The sequence below is a fragment of the Fundulus heteroclitus genome, chromosome 15, assembly GCF_011125445.2.
Source record: "Fundulus heteroclitus isolate FHET01 chromosome 15, MU-UCD_Fhet_4.1, whole genome shotgun sequence".
NCBI lineage: Eukaryota > Metazoa > Chordata > Actinopteri > Cyprinodontiformes > Fundulidae > Fundulus > Fundulus heteroclitus.
Window position 1 is genome coordinate 337,510 of NC_046375.1, and position 15,502 is coordinate 353,011.

The 15,502-nt window shown below is 38.5% G+C and overlaps 1 protein-coding gene across 1 annotated transcript in view; it reads left to right on the top strand.

Moving 5' to 3' along the window:
- clvs2 (clavesin 2) overlaps positions 1 to 13,843 on the top strand; it is a 51,170-nt gene extending 37,327 nt beyond the window's left edge. The window contains exons 3-5 of the mRNA XM_036147169.1: positions 4,504 to 4,614; positions 6,099 to 6,331; positions 10,773 to 13,843. Coding sequence (XP_036003062.1) covers positions 4,504 to 4,614; positions 6,099 to 6,331; positions 10,773 to 10,866 — 438 coding nt within the window. The 3' untranslated portion in view covers positions 10,867 to 13,843. The remainder of the gene's footprint in view (positions 1 to 4,503; positions 4,615 to 6,098; positions 6,332 to 10,772) is intronic.
- The last annotated feature ends 1,659 nt before the right edge of the window (positions 13,844 to 15,502 follow it).

The window sequence follows — 15,502 nt, forward strand, 5'->3', positions numbered from 1 at the left end:
TGTATGTATGTATATACTATCTACATTAAGTCTTGGTTAATCCCAAAGATCCAGTAAAGGCTTTTTTAGTTATTTAAATTTCACCTCCAAGAAAAGCCCTGGATAGTTAAAGGAGCTATAAGTAAGATATTTGCTGTAAAATCAACCAAAATCATTCTCATTTCTCACCTGGTTTTTATTTCCTATAAACAATTGGTCCTCTCCATCAACGTTTTTCTCCTTTCAAACCTAGAGGTACGGTGCAGGACTACTTTGGTTCAGTGTGTAGCACGTGTTTACTTCCTGGTTCCTGAGCCAATCACATGAGAGCTCCCAGGGTTCCCTAAACAGAGCGCAGCATTTGGTATTTTATCTTGGTAAAAGAGCAGCAGCCTGTAAACATGGAAGCCAGTGAGAGAAGCGGACCACAAATAGAACAGAATAAAACATCATATGGAAGTAAAAATTCAGTGACGTTTCCCAGCAGCAACGGAAATGGCTGGTCTTCATGAAAGGCATTATATATGTGTTGTTCCAATTTTGACCAATAGGTGTCATTATTACTTATAGTTCATTTAAAAAGGATTTGAGTCATGACAAAATCTGTATTTTCTCTTCTTTCTTATGCACTTCTTGTTACTGTGCACTATTTTATTTTTATATTTGTATCATGTTCGAATAAATTTCATTTAATTTCATTTAATTTCATTTCATTTCATTTCATTTACTTTAAAAATGTTTTGTTAGTTCATTTTCCTTGACGTGTCTGCAGCAGTGAAATCTAATGTTTAACGGTGACACTGCAGAGAAAAAAAGTGCAACTATTCTATTTGTATTTTTTCCTTTACATGTTTGAATTTTGGTTTATTTTCTCAAAAATTCTTTCAGTGTGGCTCATCAGACTTGGTCTCTTCATGTTTATTACCTTGCTCCGGTTTTGTTTCATATTTCCATGTCTTGTGTTTCATTCAGCTTTGGTTGTATTTTTTTTTGGCTTTGCTAGACGTTAAATCTACTAGGGGCTGTTTGTAGCTCTGTGTGATTACCTTTGTGATCTGTTGTCATCAGCAGATGTCTTCAGTTGCACAGATCAAGCAACATCTCACCTGATTCTTCTCAACTAATCAGCTTTTGTAGGTCTGACGCTTCGTGGTTGTTTTTATCTTCTTTATCAAAGTCCTCAGTTTATACTGCGCCGTTTTAGTTTTGGATCATTCCTTTCAAGACGATTTTAGAAATAATTAACCAGTTTATTCTTATAAGTTCAGTTAAAATGCATCAATAAAATATGCATCAAGGTAACTGCTAACATATAACTTTACCGACTCAGTTTTGAGTTCTGTCATATGTTATCAAGTTATAAAATTTTAAGATAAAAAAACATAAAATATTTTGAATATTTCTCCTATTTGGATTTAAATTAGCCGGTTTTTAATGTAAAAACATATTTTGCACGCTATTCATAGACAGTGGTGCTGAAGCAGAAACCTTTTATGCAACTTCCACCGCGATGATTCATTTTGATAAAATCCTTAAGTGCAGATGGGAGCAGACCTCAGGCACTTTCACCTCCTCCTTTTCTCCTGCACAAAGCCAAATAGTTTCCCCCCCACTTTTTTTAAATTAAAGTCGGCTCAAAGCAATTTTCATCAGCAGGCACTTCGGCCAGAGTGTTATCTCACCGTACTGTTGGACCCCAGCCAAATTATGACTCGGGCGCATAAGCGGTGGGCTGTAATTATAATAATTGTGTCCAGCCTTCTAGGAAACTCTGCTGCTCTGGACTCAGATGCTGCACGCCAACCTGCATGAACATGGACTCATTTCCCTCAGGCCTTGTGCTGCGGAGCCTCTAAAATAGACCAGACCATTTCCTACTCCATATGCGATTAGAGGCCATCTGTAAACGTAATCTAATGAAAAGAGACAGGAAACTTGCGGAGCTAATTTTATGTTAACGGGATCTCACTGTTTTTCTGTATGCGACGAGTTTAAGTCATGGCGACTGGCTCATTGCTGCTTGATAAAACACAGAAATTAATACTTTGAAGATTTATTTTGACATCACGATTTTCCGCTTTATGGGTCAGCGAGAGATGACTTCATAAATAGTGTTTAAATGAAAAGCTTCTTCCATTTTTCCTGGTGAATTCCTTGTCAGCTGCTCCATTAAATGCATTATATGTGTTGAGTAGTCTTTTTTTTTTTTTATTCCCAATCCAAAACGTTTATATATTTTCGGTACTTTTATGTAGTTGTCACTTTTCTTGAATAATATATATAGCCCCTAAATTAAGCCCAAATTTATTCATACCCCTAGTAGCTTTAGATTTGAACTGGCAGAATCATTCATCTTTGGAGTGGAGCCAGAAGAATCCCGATTTCAATCGGATAGACAATCTGTGGAAGTAACTAAAAATTAGGGTTATGGCAGGGAAGCCTCATAACCTCAATAGACTTGAAGCTCATCACCAAAAATAAGTTGATATTTTATCAATATGCTTTTTTTCTATATATCGTCCAGCCCTATCCTCTATTGTCCTAATGTCTCTTGGACAGATTTCTATCTAATTTTATTAAATTTTCTTCAGTTTTGGGGTCAATATTTTTTTGCACACAAAGAAAGCTGCCTTAAATTTTCGTCATTCAATAAAAACACACACAAAGAGACAATAAGAGTATTTTTCAGATTCAGTTTCATCTCAGTGATTTCTATGTTCTCTGTAAAGTGTGGTGATGTAGCATTGTTTTTTAGTTATTTTTTTTTTCTTCTTCTTTTGATCTGTGTTTACATGCAACACAAGACCACTTTAAACCCAAGTTTAAAGTGTTTTATACACTAGAGTATGACTTTGATAATTTTTTTGAAAGTGGTGTTAGTCTATAGTAAGATGAAATGCCATAATCGTAAAAGTTTTTAAAATAAAACAAAAATGAATAGACCCGTCCTTATTTGCACCAAAAATACAGATATTTTCTCTGCCACTTAGTGTATGGCTGTTGAATTTAATTTATTTATTTTATTTACATAACGACAATTCACAAAAAAATTTATTAAATTGATTTATACAGACAGATCCAAGGTCCAGTACATAGAGTCAAAATGCAGTCCACTTCAGTTTATCATTCAAATTGGTTAAAACCTTTTCTAAGGAAACCCAGCAGATTATATTGAGTCGCTGACTTGCAGCATTCACTTCCAGATGAGCATGTTGCCTCAGTGGACAGTCGCTGGCATGTGAGAAGGAGAATTTTAAATTCTACTCTGGATTAAATAGGGAGCCAATAAAGGATATTGGCACAATTTACAGGTGATTAGGTTTCAATTAGGTTTGTGTTCATTTTCTAGTTATTTATTAATGTTTTAAGTCTTGTCATAGTCTGTTGTTAATTTCTTTGTACTGGTCATCTTATATATGGATTTTATCACTCTTAGATCTCTGGTTTAGATTCTCCTCTCAGTTGGTGGTCCTTTGAGTCTCTGCTCAGCTCTAATCAGCAGCTTCCCTGCTTACCTTCAGCCTCAGCTGCTCCTCATTATCCTCTGATGGTCACACCAGCTCCCAGTGCCATTTTCCTCACTTCCCTCATTATTTAGATCCACCGTGTGCCGTTGTTTCTGGGACTTCCTGTCACACATCCCCTTAAGTTCCATTATTCTCCTCGTTTTTTTCCCCTGTGATTCTGCCCGTGTTTTATGTCCTGTTCTCTTCGTGGTCCTTGTCCGGCACGTTTTCCTATCATCGTTGATCATCAGTGTGTTCATCCCATGATCCTGTCTTTGATCCCTCCCCAAAGTCACACAACATGACACAAATATGATCTTTATTAATAGTTTCCATCAGAACTTGTGTCTAACTGCGCTTCATGGACTTCCTGGTAGTAAAGAATTACAATAGTCCAGCCTTGAAGTAACAAATGCATGGACTAGTTTTTCAGCATCACTCCTGGACAGAATGTTTCTAATTTTGGCGATATTCGAAAGGGGAAAGCAGGATTTCACCCAAGTTTATAAATGTGCAAGACGTTCTTGTAGTCTAAATGGAAAGATCAGGATCTATTGATAAGGTAGCTGAGTATTATTAGCATAACATATATGAATAAGATTTAAACCAACCTGGTGTTGTTTCCTCAGTCCCTACAGCACACTCAGGCATTTCTAAAAGAATATTGTGATCCACTGTTTCATATGCAGCACTGCATATATAAGTATATAATATGTAAATATGTATAAAGCATATCAGTCCTAAGTTCATTTGTATCAGGGTTAAAACCCCATTTGTTTAGAGTAGCCTTTAATTGTTCAATTTAAACTGTTAACTAAAACATCATAATCTTAAGGTTGTAGTCTAACTGTTCTTTTCCCTCCTTTATTATGCCACTTCAATGTACTTCACCCCGTGTGTTTTTCGCTTCTTATGTCTTCTTATGTCTTATTCATGCCTTGCCTTAATTAGGTAAAGAATTACCCCAGTATATTTATCCTCTGAAACCTTATGAAGTTACTTTTTCTGCTTCTAACAGGACAGTTTTCCTGCAAGATTTGGAGGGATCCACTTTGTGAACCAGCCCTGGTACATCCATGCCCTCTACACCGTCATCCGACCTTTTCTCAAAGACAAAACCAGGAAAAGGGTACGTTAAATGGGTTAGGATTCTAAAGTTAAAAAAAAAGTTTAAACGTTACTTAAACGTTAAAGATTATGCAATCTGTGTAAATTCTAATGGATTTAAATATCAATACACTGAAAATATGTCCCTAAATACACAACTACTTCCAAACTCATTATTTATCAAAGAAAAGAGAGCCAAACTGGAAAAGCCTTTGTAAAATGTTATGGACACCCTTGCTACATAAAGCCTATCTTATCTTATCTTATCTGCTTCCACAGAAGAGGGAAATGCTGCTAATCAGATGCACAAAATTAACTGATGATCAGCAGAGGTTTAACTAATCTATACAGGTCTGTGTTTTAACACATTCCCATGGTGAAAAGACGTCAGTAATGACCTTAGAGAAGCAGTTGTTGGTGCCCATTAAAGGTAGAAGGTTCAGAGACCCATTTCCAAAACAAATTGAAGGGAATCACCATGCAGTGAAAGAGGAGGAAAATAATCTCCTAATTTCTCCAGGCATGAAAATTCCAGCAAAAAGCTCAGAGAAACCGAAACAAACCAGAAATAACACAAGAGCACCGTCTAAGATCCTACAAGCTTCAATCAGCATGTTAAATGTTAAAGTTCATGAAGTCATCAGGTCGGCAAAGTTGCATTTAAATCAACCTGAAGGCTTCTGGCGCCACGAATGGCAAATATCAAGATTTGGCCTTGTTGTTATCCCACCATCTCTCCCATGAGGAATTCTAGAGTCAAATGTGAGAGCATCTGTCTAGCAGCTGAAGCTTAGACCAAACTGGGCCATAACAAATTACAACAACCCAAAACGCAGCAAGAACTCTACAACTGAATGGCTGAAAAAAATGGGTTGAAAATGCCCCAAACCCAGACCTGAATCTTTATATTTGCTGCTGCATTTACTGACATACAAACATGAGTCCCTCTGTGGTGTAGCAAGCTAAGTCCACCTCTCTGATACCGAGGACCTGGGTCTGGATAGCGGACGTGTCAGGAAGGACATCCGATGTAAAAACTTTGCCAAGTCTAAGTCGTAGCGACTTGCTGTGGCGACGCCTTAGTGAGGGAGCAGCTGAGTGGATTCTCATTTGCTGACACATCGTAATTTTTAATTTCAAGCAGGTCACTGAAAACTTTAATTCAATTGTTAAGCTGTCGTACCTGTACGTCCTTCTGCTGCATCATGAAGCGTTGGGCCAAATGCATCAGTCTTTGGGAATCCTGGGAAAGCGTAGAGTTAGGGATAAAATATTCTCAAAATAAATTTTCCCATTTAGTTTTTGTTCAGCTGTTCTGTAATTAAGTAAAGTCTAATTTTTGCATTGTAAATGAACAGCGAATGGATACTAGCTTGGCTTTTCCGTCCATGCTTTTATTATAATCAGCGGTAGCAGAGTGGAAAAAATAAAAACTAGAAACTAATTTCAGAAGATTTAAGGCCCCAGGTCATTACTTTAGGCGCTGCGTTTTGTTCCCGTTTGTAGATCTTCATGCACGGAAACAACCTGAACAGCCTCCACCAGCTCATCCACCCAGAGATCCTGCCGTCGGAGCTGGGCGGGATGATGCCTCCGTATGACATGGGGACCTGGGCGCGCACGCTGCTGGACCACGCCTACGACGAGGAGACTGATTACTGCCCGGAGTCCTACACGCTGTCAGTGCAAGACCTGGAGAGAGACCTGGAGAAAAACATGTCCCCGAAAACCATGAGGAGGTCAGATTATTTCTTTAGACTCCACATCTGTGTCTGGACTTCTGGTTTATGTGGTTCAAGTTTATTAGAAAAACCTTCACAGCTCCTGGGATAGCTTTAGCTTTCTGGTAGTCTCACATCCAAACTCAATTTTATCTGGAATATATAAACAACTTTCAGATTTGTTTGCCTAAAAGAGGCGCAGCTGAGAAATTTTTGCTAAAAAACCTTCACAGTTTGCAGTTTTCTGTTGAACAATGCCACATCTTTGGGCTGATCAGATTTCTTTAAATTATAAAGGATTTTTTAAAGTAATTTGTGGATTTTTTTTATTTTATTTTTGTCAATTTGTCCGAGTTAATAAGAACAAAGATGCAACACTAGTTACAGAATGTTTTGCAACACATTTTTTCTTTATTTTACATGAGCAGACAGTAATTTTCTGAGAGTCGCTGGAAAACAGAAGCGATAAAAAACACAATAATTTAAATTTTTTTTTTTTTTTTTTTTTTTTGCATTTGAAATAATGAAATTGTAATATATAGAAATAAATAATTGTTCACTTTAACTTTATTTAAATGTAGAAAAGATTAGAAATTTGAACATGTATTAATTTACAAATACATAGAATGAACAACAAGTCATCATTAAAATTTTAGATTTACAATAGGTTTTAACTTTTTTCCTCCACGTCACACCATTAGTTCAATAATATCATCTTTTTATGAAGATATTTCTCCTTCTGTTTTAAACAAAATCTCTGTGCCTTATAAGAATCTAGTGAACAAGTCAAATAAAGATAGAAAGGCAAATTCTTAAAGCTACAACTCGTTTTCTTGCACTTAATATAAATGGACTGCATTTCTATAGAACTTTTCAAGTCCTACTGACCACTGTAGGCACTTCAAACTATCTCTACTGTCCCCCAATCATTAACACGCACACATTCACACACTGATACACAGATCAGTAGGTAACTGATGGACAAATGCCTTGCCCAGGGGCACTTCTTCCAGTTACACCTTTATTCAGCTTTAGGTCTAAAGGTACATGTTCCTAAAGTGGCAGTAAAGGACAAATGGCTCTTATCTTCTCCGACCCTGTTTACCAATATTTGATAAACATTATGTATGTATTTAGAGGGAAAAAAATATTTATTTACAATTATGTGAACTACAGCTGGAACAAATACCAACTGTTTGCAACATTCTGATTGGTTTGCATGAAGATGTAAAGACATCTCATGCAGAAAGTTGCAGAATGAGTCATGCACCTCGTTAACTAGTCATGCACCTTGTTAACGAGTCATGCACCTCCTGCATGGCAGACTTTGTTAAAATTCTGATAATGATTGAACAGAAGATACAGTTCATCCTTGCTGCTGGTGCTGTGTCAGGACCTGGAGCTGACTGCATGGAAACATTTTCTGCACTGCAGAATCTGCATTTTTGTGACTGAAGCAAGGCTGACTATTATAAGACCCCCAAAAAATCTAGAAATGACTGACATGTTTGCCTATAGATGTATGTAGTGAAATTTCCTTCATGAATTGGGGATTGGATCAATTTGGATTGCTTGGTGAATTTCCTCTAGGGATTTAACAATCTTTCACCTTGGTAATTTCTTTAAAAAAAATGTTTGGCTCACCTAAACCACAATAGTAGGTATATTCAAACCAGAGAAATGTAGATGTACAGAATATCCCTGGTAGAGTGGTAACCTCCCTGCCACTGGCCACTGAACAACATGATTCACTGTGACAGTAAATCATGTGAACAGCACGAGACACAATGCGACTCATTCACTCAAATCTGTTCATAATACGGAGGAATAACAACCCTGAGCTGACAACAAACTGTCGCTGCGGGGGGGGGGGGGGGGGTGGGGGGGGGGCTCTCAGGATGGCCATTTTTTTGCTAAATAATCAGTCAGTAATTAATCATCAGATAATTAATCTTCATTGTGCGTTTGTGTGTGTGTGTGTGTGTGTGTGTGTGTGTGTGTGTGTGTGTGTACAATAAAAATGTTTTTTTTAATTCAGTAGGATTTCTCCTTTTTTGATTATTTTGATTAAAATATTCTTTAAATAATATGTTATTCATTGATCAATTTGTTTTTAAAACATTTAGGACACATCTAACGACGTGAGTTGGATCTTACTGCAGATATTTCTTTGCATCTGCCCAGCAATTACTAACAGGAGTCTAAAAATGCGTTGATCTAATGCGGCGACTTGATTCAAGCATCGACTGTTCACTACAAAATCTGACTTGCGATCAAAATACATGAAATCTAGGATCTTTAATCGCAGTCTGGCAGCCTTAACACAATAAAGAATCTTTGAATCTTTAACACAAAGAAGCATTTAGCAGTAGTGCAGTAATCCTGGCCATCTATGTCACAACTAGTAGGAGAAGTGTAGTCCCTTGTAAAAGTATTCATACCAGTTTTTCTGGTTGTGTTAACCCTTTGAACAGCAACCTCTAATGCATTTTATTGGGTTTTTGTGTAATAGACCAACGCAAAGAGAGCGTATTTGTGACCTCAAAGAACAAGGATTTTTTCTAATCTAACATTTAAAAAAACTTAAAGGTGTGACATGCACTTTTGGGTTTTGACACATTCCCATTAATGTTACATCTAGATGTTGACGAGGCTATTCTAGTTTGACCTGAACCACACCAGTAGCTCTGGCTGTAGGTTTAGTGCCGTCGTCTGGCTGGAAGGTGAACCTACACCCCAGTCTAAAGTCTATCGATGCCCCTTAAAGGTTTTCCTCCCTGACAGAGCCATGTTTGTCTCAAACCATCTTTCCATCAGTCCAGATCAGCTTCTTGATGCTCGCTGAGGAAAAGCTTCCCTTCACCATGATTTATTTGGACTGTTAGTTTTTCAGGCAACATTTTGCATCATAGCCAAAAAGTTTTGTTTGTGTCACATCTGACTGCCTCAGGGCAAACAGGACTTCCTAAGGCTTTCCTTCAACAACGCGTTTATTTTAGGACTGATGGCTGTCCTGTTAACACCTTCTCTTAGCTGTGCATCGCCTGCAGCTCGTCCAGAGTTCACGAGCCTCTTGTCTGCTCCTCTGATTGGTGCTTTTCTCGCCCGGTCTGTCAGTTTAGGTGGACGTATGTGTTAGCAAGGTTTTAGTTTGACCATAGGGCGTCTATCTTTGGATGACAGATTGAATTGTGAGACGTTCAAAGGCTGGGATACTGTTTTAACACCAGATCCTCCTTTAAATGTCGTCACAACTTTCTCTCGCTGACCTGCCTGCTCTGTTCTTCGGTCGTTGTGATGCTGTTTGTTCACTAAAGTTCTCCAACAGACCTCTGAGGCCAGAAACAGAGCAGCTGCATGGGTCCTGAAATCCAAATAAACCACAGACGTTATTTAGTAGGTGAGACGTTAAGGAGGTCGGCTGCACTGGACTTCATTCAGAAACATCAAAGTAAAGCGGACTAAGCACAAATGCATAGCATACAGGACTGTCTCAGAAAATTAGAACAATGTGATAAAGTTCTTTATTTTCTGTAATACAATTAAAAAAACATGAAATGTCATACATTCTGGATTCATTACAAATCAACTGAAACATCGCAAGCCTTTTATTGTTTTAATATCGCTGATTATGGCGTACAGCTGAAGAAAACTCAAAAATCCTATCTCACAATATTAGAATATTTCCTCAGACCAAGTAAAAAAAAAAATTATAACAGCAAAACAAAATCAAACATTTGAAAATGTCCATTAATGCACTCAGTACTTGGTTGGGAATCCTTTTGCACAGATTACTGCATCAATGCAGCGTGGCATGGAGGCAATCAGCCTGTGGCATTGCTGAGGTGTTATGGATGCCCAGGATGCTTCAATAGCGGCCTTTAGCTCATTTGCATTGTTGGCTCTGGTGTCTTTCAGCTTCTTCTTCACAATAGCCCACAAATTCTCTATGGGGTTCAGGTCAGGGGAATTGGCAGGCCAATCAAGGACAGTAATGCCATGGTCAGTACACCAGTTACTGGTGGTTTTGGCAATGTGGGCAGGTGCCAGATCTTGGTTGTGCAGTGTTTCCTGCCACATTTCCCCCTTCCAACACACTTTTTGTGAATGTGCTTTGAAACTGCACTCTGTGAACAGCCTGCTCTTTGAGAAATTTCCTTTTGTGTCTTACCCTCCTGATGGAGGGTGTCAATGATGGTCTTCTGGACAGCAGTCAGATCAGCAGTCTTCCCCATACTTGTGATTTAGTTTACTGAACCAAGCTGAGTGTTTTTCAAGGCTCAGGAAACCCTTGCAGGTGTTTCGAGTTAATTAGACGATTCAAGTGATTAGTTGAATAGCCTACTAGTATACTTTTTCACGATATTCTAATATTCTGAGACAGTCCTGTACTTTTCGGATTTTTATTAGTAAACGTATAATTGAAACTGTGACCGTATTGCCTGCTTCGCTCCTGTAGGTCTCAGTCGGTGGTGGAACCAGGAGTCCTGAAGAGACCGGACAAAGTCAAGAGCGAAGAAGACAACATGCAGCCGCTGCTCTCGTTGGACTAAAACCCACATAATTATGGTGGAGGAGCAGAAACAAATCCATATTTCATTTCCTAAATAATTACACGTGCACACACTGGAAGCTACTCGCATTCTGCGAAAAGACAATTTACTTCAAAAAAAAAGAAAAAAAAAAAGCAGCTGCTGCTGTCGGAACTTCAGAACTTCACGGAAAGCAGACGGCAGCGGAGACGCCTCTGGAAACTGAGGGGAAACCGACGAGCTTCTGATGGTCCTCTACACAGTATATTTATTTATGTAGTTACATGTCAAGTGCCAATTGCAGAAACTGTAAATATGAAGTCTTTAAACAATCCAGGACGGAGCGGGGGGGGGGGGGAACTCATGTTGTAAAGCAAAGCTACGGAGGAGCCCTGGATGTGTGAAGGTAACGGTTCCCACGGTTGCCGAGTATTACAAGATTAGGACGAATGTGTGGAAACTGCAAAGCATCTTTTAAAGAGGGCTTCTGGCCACGGCTCCTGTAAGCAGCACTCTTTTTTTTATATCTTTGTGAAGAAAAACACTCTATATGGACAAGAAGGCGGCCTCAGAGTAACCAAAAGGAACTATTCATCCTTCTCAACCTGAGCTGGAAAGCAGGAACTGTTTTTTTTTTTTTGGGGGGGGGAGGGGTCTCGTAGAAGATTTTGCATCTTTCCAGTGACAGTAATGTCTCAAAGTTACGTCTCTCTCCAGGTATCTTTTGGAAAAAGCAAACCTCCCTTTACGGTAAGAGTTGGCTCTATGAATCATCGGCTTTCATTCCCCTTCAGCTATTTTCGCTGCGTCTGACCCAGATGTCACCGAAAAGCGGGCTCTCCTCCGCCATTAGAGAGCCTAAAAGCCGCAAGCTCACATCCTCCTGTTTGCTGGGCAGAATTTAATGGGTAGCCACAAAAACGCGGCTAAACACAATTCTATAAAAGCAAAGGTCTCCTTACTTTGTGGCACATGTCGTGTCAACAGATTGGGCTTTTTGGTAATAATGTTCATCCTCTCCCCCCCAAACAAATTAATTAAATCTAAGATTATCACGGAGTAGCAGCAGCTTAACTTATCACTTCAGGGTAAATGCTTTCTCAATGTGTAAGATTTATAGGAATAGACGTTATAGAGTGCAGCATATCCTCTGCTTCTGCAGGAAATCACATGTACATAACGCAGAAATAGGCTCTGCAGTTTATTTTCTTTGCACTCACTTCGGGTTCATGTTTATGATGCAGCTAAAAAAAAAAAGGAACTATTTTGCATTTTTGAATTTTAAATTTGCAACCACTCTGGCCGACATCAGGTTAGCTATCACTTTTAACGCTTAAATATGAACTCACTTTTTACATTTCTGTGTTTGGTTCTGGGAATTTCTAACAATGTAAGGCGTCATGGTATGAATATGTCAGCAAGTTTTCACTCTCCACTTCTCCTCTAACAATACTTGGTCAGCGCAACACTTACGCACTGGCAACATTAGGACAACTTTATCGCTCGAGCCCAATCCCAGATCACCATCAACTAAATCTTTACAGCTCTGCTAACCACTGCCAATGCCAATAATGCACTCTTGGCCTTTGCTACAGTCAATCTTTTGTATTTTCTGCATCGCCATATTATCCCTGGTCTTAATGCATCTATTTCTGACTGTGTCACTGCATCTTAAACAAAATATGGTGTCTAATCAAGAATTATTATGACCAAGCATTCATATTTGGTAAGTTGGGAGTGAGAACGGTTCCAAAACGGTTGAATGTCTCCGTTCATTAGTAATTGCAGAGATTGACGCCCTGCGTTAGTTTAAGCAGGTGTGTCTAGTTTAAGCAGCACTGCTGATCATGTTGCAATGAGGTGTCAACCATGCAATACGTCCCACTTTAAAATCGGGTTAAATTTTGACAGCAGCGGGGTTTTATAACCCATGTTGCACAAATGTATAATGTTCTGTTTCTCTTTGTTTGTTTTTACTGTTGCTGACAAAAAAAAAACTCTCCTTAAGGTCCTTTGTGGACCTGCAGACATTCCATACTGCAATGGCATGTCTCTTATTAGTAAATGTAGGTCATAGATACACAATAATGAATTATTTATCTTATTTTTTTGTCCGTTATGTAAACACGATGAGAGGAAAATCCAGACATATTCCTAACAGTTTGGACATTTATTTTCTGTATAAAGACATTAAAGTACTTAGAGTTTAGGTTAAATTTTATATTTAGAGTACAGATGTTATAATTAGCCAGATTCTTATTTAAATTTCTACAGCATAGATAGGGTAGCTTTAACAAGACCAACTTTTGCCGTTTGCTTCACCTTGTTTTTTTTTTTTATGACACTCAGACTTTCCTTCAGAGTTTGTTCAAATGAAACTGGCCCCATCCGCCGCAGTTTGATAAATGGCTGTTACAGTTTTTCCACATCAGCGATTCACCACAGGCGTATGAAGCGCTAAGCTTCGACGAGCAGGTTGGAAAAATTTGTCTCTCTGCTGAGCGTCACAGCAGAGCCGGGCTGGCAAACGGGCAGCCGAGCGGATCCCAGAGGAGCCGGCAGGCAGGAAGCATCAGGTGGCCGGCCGCAACCAGAGCAGACAGCTGGATTGTTAAAGCATCACACCTCTCAGAGCAGAGCGGCGTGTGCTTTCTCATCTGGCTTCAGATCCTAGCCACAGAGATAATAATCAGCCACGCTGGTGGTCAAACTCTTCATTTGCTGGATATATTATCAGTTTGTCCCCCTGAGCAACAAGCTGTTTAAAATCAGTAATAATTTGACTCTGAGGTTTCCTGCAGTTTCTGCATAAAATATCTGTTGCCATATGTTTCACAAGGAGCACACAGGCGAGTCTATCGCTCTTTAAACATCTATTTTTTACCTTCCTTTTTAAATATTGGATAGATTTCCTGCAAACACCCTAAGTGTTAGTATCAGCAAGTTCCACAAATGTCAGGTTAGAATTGTTTTGTCTGGTCTCAAATAATGAGTAATTTAAAAAAACAATTGTAGGATGTCTTAATAGTTTTGGATCTTTTTCCAACATCTTAATTATGTATTTCAAGACGAGAAGGCTTTTCAAATTGATTTTGGCTTAGTGTTAAAAATGCAAATTTGTCATTTTCCCCCCTAAGTTTATTCAGCATTTAGACATTATGTATTTACCTGTAAAGAGTCACAATCTGATACAACACTAAGCTAAAGTCATTGGCATTAATAATGATGCTAAAAAGCTTAGGAGCTGCAGCAGCCAACACAGTCTTGCTTTCACTGTGGGCATCTCTGTGAAGGGTAAAACCCAGACTGGTTAGATTGATCAACATAAAATGGGTAATAATTAAGTTTACAATCTGTGCTTGTGAAAATAAGCAGCCATTTATAAAAACTAGTTGTGCAAAATGTGTCCGCTTGGCTCACTGAGGGTGCAGCTGGCATAAAATAGAAAGTACACCAACAAAAGGTATCAGGAGCTAAGTTAGGCTGGTACTCCGATACGGATCACTTAAAACTTAAAGCTCTAACACTGATTGGGACATGCATACTTTTAAAAGATTAAGCAAATATTTCCAAACTTCTCTTTTTTCGGGTAACCAGACATTGCAAGATCATGAGTTTGCAATCTGACATAATCAAAGTTTGTGTTTCAAGTCTAAAGTCTCCATGAAGGACATGCTTCTGTTCTATAAACTGGGTAAAAAATGTACAATTGACAATTTTGATTTCTAAAATTATTTTGTGGAAAAAGTTTAAAAGGGTACAATAAGGCTATTGAATATAAACTTGCCTCTGACCCCTAAGCATCTGGGTAATGACCAAAATTATATGCCAAATATGTTATATCTTAAAGAGAGGAATGGTTATAAAGAAAACATGAGCAAAATAATATTTTTGTATTATCATTTGGCAAAACCTCATGTTATTTCATGTTTTTAGCATGTGGGAGATGTATAATGGAAAAACCACCATACTTAATTCCTCTAATACTGTAATGTTACTGGGAATCAGATGCACTGATTGTTGACCTGGGGATCTGTTATCGGTTATTCTGGTCTGGCAACTCAAAGGCCACAGAATGATTTAGTAAAAACATGCATAAGTTAAAATTGGTTTAAAATGTGTTTTATTTAATGTTACCTTTCTAAGTACGATTGTATCCAGCATTTGGAGAGTTGTTTCTTTTTAGACTTTATGTTTTAAGAGTTTATTTTCCGAAGTTGTCTCGATTGGTTGAGTCTGGATTGAAAAAGGCGAAACACATTGCTTCTTGTCGTCCATTACGGCATCGGAAACGACAGAAGTAACACCGTGTCCGTCATGGTTCTTTCATTATTCCCCTTTACAGAGGTGTAACATTTGCAGCCATTTAGTTGGAGTCAGCTGTAATCAGTCCTAAGTATGATTTAGAAAGACCAATTAACCTAACATGCATGTTGTTTCTGTGAGATAAAGCCAGAGTACCCAGAGAGAACCCACATGTGTGGGGAGAACATGCAAACGGCATGCAGAAAGACCCCAGGCCAAGATCTGATCCCACCTTCTTTCTCCCGCTCCATTCTGCAGCTCTTTAGTCCACTTATTCCATAAAAAAAACATAAAAACACCATAAAAACTAAAACTGAAGTCCCACCTTTTAATCAACCAACAAAAGTTTTCC